Source organism: Acanthopagrus latus, chromosome 4 (assembly GCF_904848185.1).
Source record: "Acanthopagrus latus isolate v.2019 chromosome 4, fAcaLat1.1, whole genome shotgun sequence".
NCBI classification, from domain to species: Eukaryota; Metazoa; Chordata; class Actinopteri; order Spariformes; family Sparidae; genus Acanthopagrus; species Acanthopagrus latus.
The window spans coordinates 35,675,884-35,684,393 of NC_051042.1; the positions used below are offsets into that span (position 1 = coordinate 35,675,884).

General features: G+C 45.9%; 1 protein-coding gene across 2 annotated transcripts; it reads left to right on the forward strand.

Moving 5' to 3' along the window:
• The first annotated feature begins 2,322 nt into the window (after positions 1-2,322).
• On the forward strand, positions 2,323-8,505 carry tppp3 (tubulin polymerization-promoting protein family member 3). Of its 2 annotated transcripts, none has more exons than XM_037096830.1 (4): positions 2,323-2,463; positions 3,891-4,091; positions 6,066-6,219; positions 7,018-8,505. In XM_037096830.1, the coding sequence occupies exons 2-4, from the start codon at positions 3,904-3,906 to the stop codon at positions 7,210-7,212; spliced, it is 537 nt and encodes a 178-aa protein (XP_036952725.1). In that variant the 5' UTR covers positions 2,323-2,463; positions 3,891-3,903; the 3' UTR covers positions 7,213-8,505. The 2 variants fall into 2 exon arrangements, with proteins under 2 accessions (XP_036952725.1, XP_036952727.1); XM_037096832.1 differs by lacking the exon at positions 2,323-2,463 and adding an exon at positions 2,550-2,663.
• Positions 8,506-8,510: the final 5 nt, after the last annotated feature.

Sequence of the window (8,510 nt, forward strand, 5' to 3'; positions counted from 1 at the left end):
TGTACTTAAGGGGTAACAATTTAGAGTTTGGCAGAAAATGCTTTTGCCTTCTCTCCATGCTGCGTGCATTAAACGATTTGATTCATACGCTGAAGTCTGAAATTCTTCGGAGACTTAGCAACTCACAAGCAACCTCACAAAGGAGAATTTTCCCTACACAGTCAACAGATTTGACCTGTTTATCAATACATAACACAACCTGATCAGTTAGTAGTTTGATCCTTCCTGCTATTGCTGAGCCAGATATATATGTAACATATGTTGTAATAACTGGATCTGGATTTATCTTCTAACACAGATGACACCAGCTGTGTTGAGTCCTGACAGTCTCACCTGCTGCAGGGACTCGGGTGTGTCCCTCATCACTTCCCTTTAGCCTTGATGAGAGGCCGTCCTCACAACCTGATTGGCTGTGAGGGGAATGACTCAAGTTGCTGTCAGGAGTCTCTCTGCACACCTGTTGTTCAGGTGTGCAGAATGTGCAGCAGTCAGTCCACAGAGACTCTGATGGTCCGGATGAGAACATGAGCTGCTCTGCAACATGTGAGGTCTCATTAAAATAATACAGCAGATTTATTATCAGCAGCAAGATAACATCTGTGTGTGTGTGTGTGTGTGTGTGTGTGTGTGTGTGTGTGTGTGTGTTCGTGTGCATGTGTGTGCATGTGTATGTCATCATCCCTCTGCGATTTGGGGAGAGGTTGCCCCGGCAACGAGCCACGACAACATCATAACAGCATCAATCAAAGAGGAGCGGCAATGAGAAGCAGGTAACACACACACACACACTCCACTGTAGTTTGACTGTTATAGCAGCGCCATCGGGCTCAACCTGACTGTGTGTGACCCTGTTGAATGGAAGTTCTGGTTCTAGATGGGCTCTGTGCAGGCTGGTGGTCCGTACAGACGAAGTGCTGCAGGACCAGCTTGCTGCTGGCCGCGACCTCACTGACTCTCACATTAAACATACAGACAGAAATACATTGTGTCAGTGACAGAACACCAGCAGGTCCAAACACACCTGTGATCCCGCCATGAGGCTTAGTGCAGACTCAGTGAGCTCAGTGGACTGTAATACACAACTTCACGACAAACACTAACGGTCAGGTGTTCAATTGTGCAACAACAAGCAGCAAGTGGCGTCTGTGTGTCCACCACTGTAAAGTGACTCTTTATTCCCGTCCTCATCTGTCTTCACTCTCAGTGTGCCGTAAACTAATTCAGACTGAAGACTGTCACAGTGTCTCACAGTGTGTGAGCCTCTGTGTTGGTCTGAGCAGGTGGTACCAGTGAACACGATCACTAACATGGAGGCTGTTGTAATTTCCTGGAAACAGGCCGAAAACATCCTGAACTCAAGGATTTTATTTGTACATGTTTCTTCCATCAAATCAATAAAAGCAGCTGAGCTGCAGCTCACTGGCATACTGACGGACACATGAGGTCATTCTGGTCTCTGGAGACCATCCCACCCTGATGATGTCATCCTGAAGTCCTCCCACTGACAGCTGCTTCCTGCTGACACGACCAAGGATATGAGGTCACATCCTGTTGTGTCCTCTGAGATTTGAGTTTATCGATCTGACTTCAGTCAAAATCTGACTGCAGGATTAAACTGATGTGGGATCAGCTGACAGTCACACCACCTCTCCTCTCTCCTGTGTCCTGTCTCTTGTCATCTTCCTGTTCACAGAACACTTCCAGTCGGACACTTCCTGTCTGCTCGTCACACTGTTACACATGTCATTGTTTGTGTTTGTGTTGTCATGACAACAGTGTGCTCAGTGTCTAATTTAAACTAGGACACCAGGAAGAGAACGGAACAGCACCCAGTGTTCAAACAGCTGCTGGGTCACACTGTCATCTAGTGCTGGTCTTGGTCTCTGTGCTGGTCTTGGTCTCTGTGCTGGTTCTGGTCTCTGTGCTGGTTCTGGTCTCTGTGCTGGTTCTGGTCTCTATGCTGTTGACATGAGAGACAAAAAGACAACAAGAGAGTTCGCTGCTGCAAACTGATTTCATACAAACACGATGTCATGCTTTCATTTAGTGCTGAATTTACAAGAAGACACCTCCTGCTCCTCCCCCTCTTCATCTTCTCCTGCTGCACACACACACACTCACACACACACTCACACACCCAAGCACACACGCACACGCACACTTTATTTAATATTCTGATGATTTATTGATTTATATTGATTTTATGTTTCAGCCTGTCTCACTGTGTAATGATCCATGTGACCTTTGACCTCTGTCTCTGCCCCCCCCCCCCCCCCCCCCGCCCCCTCCTCTTTTTTTATTGCCCTCCCCTGATGTGGGACAGGATGTAACCATGGCGACGGGATAAACAGAGGATAACAAGTCTGCAGCAGCTCAGAGCTGCAGCACTGAGGACGAGAGACAGAGCAGAGACGGAGGTGAAGAGGAAGAGGAGACAGACACAGAGAAGACAGAGAAGGACAGGTAAGACTGCAGGACACTGTGTGTGTGTGTGTGTGTGTCTGTGTCTGTGTGTGTGTGTTGATCTGATGATTTCACTCCTGAATTATTTGAATAATCCAGGAGGACAAATGAACAGAGGACAGATGAACAGAGGACAGATGAACAGAGGACAGATGAACAGTGTGTTCTCAGAGAGTGAACGAGGTTCTTCAGTGTTGCAGGTGAAACTTCAGAGATGGTCAGTGTGAAGAGTTAACTGCAGGAAACACAGTGACGACACCTTTCACAATAAGAGTGTTCGGGTTAGGTCTCAGCGTGTCTCAGTCCTGTTTCATAGACCTTCATAGACTTCAGTTAGGACAGCCTGAGGTTCTGAAACTTCATCACGTTGCTAATGGAGGGCACATCTGTGTGAGGAGGGGGAGGGGCAGCTGGAGCTCAGGTAAGCCAAATGAGGTCTGCATGTGTACCTGTCAGCTGCTCTGTAAGCTCCAAACAATGAAGTGACAGGATTCCTGAATGGACTGTCTTCACTGTCTGGTTCTGTTTGGATCTGGACCAGCAGCTCCTAAGCTGGAACAGGAAGGGGATCCATGTTGGTTGATGTGGTTTCGAGCATGTTCAGCTCCATGTTAGTCTTCACAGCTTCAGAGGACCAGCTGTCTGCAGACAGGTGGTCTTGGGCCCCGATGGTCCACTAATGATATACTGAGATCCCTCTGAGAGTTTGGTTCATGGTGTTAGACCTCACTGACAGAGTGTCTGCTGTCCATCAGCCCTCTGAGTTCAGTCTCTGTTCATCCAGGTGACAGCACGATCCTTATCCATGAAATGTGTCACCAATGATTTCCTGCAGCCATGTTGGGGCATTCTCCGTTTTTTTTTAAACATCATATATGAGATGGCGTCATCACACACATTTAATGTAATTGGGCATTGAACTTTCTGCTGCGTGGGTGCTGTTGCATTCATGGTTCATATTTTAGACAAGTTGAAATAGGATCAGCTCCTCGTACAGCTGCTTTATCACTGTTGCTATTTGTTGTCTGTACACAATAAATGTTCACCACTGGCTGGTTGAATATGAAGTCAGCTAAAGTTACAATATGGTTCGTCAGGTTGTTCCAGAGATGGAGGAGGAAGCAGCAGCAGTTCAGAGCTGCAGGTGATGCTGCTGAACAGGTGGAGCAGAAACCTTCAAAAGCTCAACATGTTGTTGCCTTTAGATTGAAACGAGCTTTATTCAGGAGCCAGCGAGAATGTGATCAGGTGGACACTGTTAATGTTCACTTACAGTATTGAAGTCACTGTGCAGGTTCCTCTCCTCCCGACAGGTTAAGCTCATACTGAAGCCTACCTGCTGTCAGATGAGACGAAGCTTGTGATTTGATTTTTGTTCCAGGAGTTCCAACTGATCATCACACCATCAGCTGGTTTTTGTTTTACAGATATTTTCCCATCATGGCAGAGAGTGCGGATATGGAGCAGCTCCTGACGTCTTTTAAGAAGTTTGCCGTTCATGGTGACCCGAAGGCGACAGGGAAGGAGTTGAACGGGAAGAACTGGGCCAAACTGTGCAAAGACTGTAAGATCATCGACGGCAAGAACGTGACCGGCACCGACGTGGACATCGTGTTCTCCAAAGTCAAGTGAGTTCAAGTGTCTGTGTTGATGTGTCAAACAAACACAGACTGTCAGTGCATCGGAAGTTACAGTGAGACTTTCGATCCCTGACTTCAGTCTGTCAGGCAGCAGATGTTTTAAAAGTCAGTCATCAGTACAAAATTAGTTCTGTATGAAAGATCAGAACACAAAGAATAAAGGCTGCATATAAAGGTTGTCTCTGTGGATTATATCAATTTGATGACGTCTGACTTCAACTTCAGATTTAACAAAGAAGAAAGATGGCGGATCTTCCCCTCCATCACTACCATTAAGGCCCCCACACACCGCCCAGACGTCCAACTGCCTTATCCAACCACTCTCCGACCGCTCTGTTGCCTCTTGTCTGAGCTGTTCGGCAGAAAAGTTGGTGGTGCTTGTGTTGTGAGTTGTAAACTAGAGGCTGATGCACGCAACTCTCTTTACTTTCGATCAAAACGAAACTTAACTATTTCAGATAAAAACAGCTGCATACTAAACATGCAGCGAGGCACTACCAAACGAACACAAATGAATTCATCCTGAATGGACATAACAACTAATCTCATGCCAGGACTGCAAAACATGGAAACATGAAAACAAAAAATGACGGAACAGAGTGCATAGAAAAACAAAGTGCACACATTATTCCACCCCTCCCACACACTGCGCTGATTCGATAGCACACCGCCAATCAGAACGGCCATTCAGCTGGCTCAGACGGCCCCCCTCCTCAGACTTCGCATGCTCAGTTGGAGCCAACAACATCCGTGCGGCTCCGAGAGCTTCCAACACAGCTGAACACACCAAACATATTTGTTCCCGACCTCATCCGAGACTCTCCCAATGCTTCAGACGTCCAACAGTTGGTCCGGTGTGCTCCTGCCTTTAGAATCACATTCTGGTTGGAGGAAGTCTGAGAACAGTTCAAACCACAGAAATATACATACTAATATAGAAATAAAGGAGCTGAGTGAGGACAAACAGAGCTGTGTGTGTGTCTGTGTGTGTGTGTGTGAAAGTTTCCTGAGTGAGAAAGAAGAACAGACAGCAGAGAAATGTGAACAGGGTCCAAACGGGGCAGAACTTCTGTCCGAGCAGTTGCTCTCCAGGTGCTGCATGAGTCTAGACCCACCTTCATGACGTCAGGACTTTGCCCTAATTGGCTTTTATCTAGGCTGATGTATATGACGTGTTTCGATGAATTTCCATATCCATTAGCGCCTCTTTGCTACTAAAATATCACATACTTTCAGACCTATGGGATAGCCAGCATGAAGAAACCTCTAAAATCCTTCATGTAACAACAACCCTGAACGATCAGAATCAGAATCCTTCTATTGTCATTGCACAGTGTACAATGACATTTTAGCAGCATCCAGTTATTCACACCACAAAAATAGAGTAAGAGGAACAAGTAAAAAGTACAAGGCATTAGTGCAATGTAAGTATATTTAAAAAAATAAAAATAAAGACATAATATGTCATGATGATGTCATCAATAAATTGCTCAGTTCTGTCACCCTACTTGTGATGCTGATAGAGAAGTGGCTAACTGTGTTTTGCATGCAGACAACAGGTTCAACTGAAGTGTTTCTGTACTATCCACTCTTATCAGCCCTTTCTGTTCCCGTCACGTAGAGAGTGTCCGACTTCATAGCAGCGTTTGTGTCCCCATCCTGCAGTCGCCAGCAGATCTCGCTGCTGCAGGCGGTCAGCTTAAACGCACCTTCTGATGGTCCGGATCAGAACAGAGACATCATGAACTGATTCTGTCCTTTAAAAACATCTCAGGTTCAAACTCAGGCAGAATATTTACAATACATAAAACCATTAACCTCAAAAAAAACAAAAAAACAATTGTGGTAAATGTTTGGAAGATTCTCTCTGATATTTCATTTCATGATTGACAGTAAAATAAAAGTCGTTGTCTGCAGCTGCTTCACTCTGTAGTGTTTCCTGATGTGTTTGTGTTCCTGCAGACAGAAGACGTCAAGGGTCGTCACCTACGAGGAGTTTCAGAGAGCTCTGGAGGAGTTGGCTCCAAAGAGGTTCAAAGGTCAAAGTAAAGAGGAGGCGCTGGAATCCATCTTCAAACTGGTGGAAGGAAAAGAGCCGAACAACGCCGGAGTGACGGTGAGACCAACTGAGATTTAGTTCCCTCCATCATGCTGGATGAGCAGTGACCAACACAAACAAGAGGCTCAATCTTCATCTCCTAGTGTGTGAGCATGGTGTTAACCTGTAACACACCTGAACACTGTCAGACAGATGCAGGATATGTTGGTGTGTGAACAGTGAGAATCAGTCCGCTCGTACACGGTTAAAAACACATATCTCCATCAAGACGAGCATGTTAGCTCTGTTTCAGAAATAATCTCTATCCATAAAACACACATGACAACACTTGTCTCATGTCAGTTGAAGACCAGGTTTCCTCCTAGTCCTGAAACTGCTGCTGTACATCAGTAACAGGGTGGAGGTTTGGTAATGTTCTGTATCATCCACCTGCACCACCATCATCTTCCTGTGTTTCACTGAGTTTATAAGCTGCTTCTTCTTTGGTGTATGTAACAGTATCGTCTGCACATGTGAACTACACAATCAACAACCAGCAGAGGAAGTTGTTTAGTATAGAAGCTTTGACTCTGAGTCATGAACCTGAGCTCAGTCGGTGAACTGCAGGAATTGGACAACCCTGAAATTCACTTTCTCCACTGTTCTTGCGTGATGAGTCCACCTCTCACCCGGACACCACATCCCTGATGTTTCAGTGCTGTGAGTCATTGAGTTGACCAGAATCTTCTCTCAGCCTCACTGTTTCTGCAGTTGCTGCTCTCAGCCTGTAGAGGAAAAAACTGTCAGGTGCCTGTGTACAGCTCACCTGTGTGGAGTCATGTCTCATACATGTCCTGTCCTCTTTGTGTCCATCAGAAAGTGGCGAAGAAGGGGGCGGTGGACCGACTGACGGACGCGTCTCGTTACACTGGCTCACATAAGGAGCGCTTCGATGAGAGTGGCAAGGGCCGAGGACGGGAGGGCCGCGAGGAGCTGGTGGAGAAAACGGGCTACGTGGGCGCGTACAAGAACGCCGGAACGTATGACAACAAGATGAGGGCTGAGAAATAACGAGGCTGGAAGTAGAGCTCATTTACAGCACTTAATCTGGACCAAACCTTGAACTTTGACCCCCCCCCCCCCCTTCTGTGTGTGTGTGTGTGTGTGTGTGTGTGTGTGTGTGTGTGTGTGTGTGTGTGTGTGTGTGTGTGTGTGAGAGAGAGAGAGAGAGAAAACATGATGACATTAAGCCTCATTCAGACCAATCTCAACTGATGCTTTTCTCTCCTGCCTTCAGTCGGATCTGTCTGATTCAATCAGTCAGTTGCTCCAAATCAGGGCTGTGACCCAGCTCACCTGCTCCACCTGCAGCCTTCATCAGTGCTGTCAACTCCACCTGTGTTGGTGATATCAGAGGTAGAATCAGAGGCGAGGCAGCATCTGTGTGAATAGATAAGCCGGCGGCATGGAGCGGGAGTGTGTTGATCTGATGATGTCTACAATCTGATAACCTGCTTCAATCAACAAATACAGAGAAATGTTTTACAAAGCAACGTCAGTGGACCAAACAACAGTAACGTAGTAACTGTAACTGTCTTTGGCAACTAAATAATTCTGCAGTCATCCTGTTTGTCCTCCAGTCTGTTGATGTAGTTACTGTTGTCACGGTGACGGTCAGCCCTCCGTCTGCAGTGACAGACAGCGTCCACTTTACTGATGGTGATTATGTAATTATGTAGTTTAGATATAAAAACATAACTTTGTCACTTTCCAGGATGTTTGGTGAGTCAGGATCTCAATCACTGCACATTACAACAGCATCCATATGATTGTAAACTGTCAGCAGGTTCAGATTGACAGGAGGACACCTGGGAAACACCTTGAAAACAAACCGACATCATTATCATGAAGTCACCATCACGCCTCTTTAGGAGCGGCAGCGCCGGCTTTCTACATGAATTAAACAGCAGTTCAACTTTAAGGTGGAGCTGCTTCGCTCTGAATGAACAAACATCGGCGGAGAATTGGCGAAACAATGCTGCGGAGATAATACATTGACTCTGTGTGAATAGGGTTAGTGAATTTCTCCTCACCCCCACCTGTAGAGTTGATGTGGTCTAAATGAGGCTTCAGTTCATATGTAAAGTTTTTCTTCTCGTTGTTATTGGCTGTCAGCTTGTTAAGTTCTTCTGCAGAGTCAGTAGCTTCCTGACGTCACGATGGGATTTCCTTATGTTTAATAGAAAATATTTGTTCTTCTGCAGTTTAATTTTCCAAAGCTTATAAACTTTGATTCTGTCTTCATGTTTGGAGTTGATGCTGCAGCAGAAACTGGACTTCAGTTAATAAATGAATGAAAAACAAGAAGT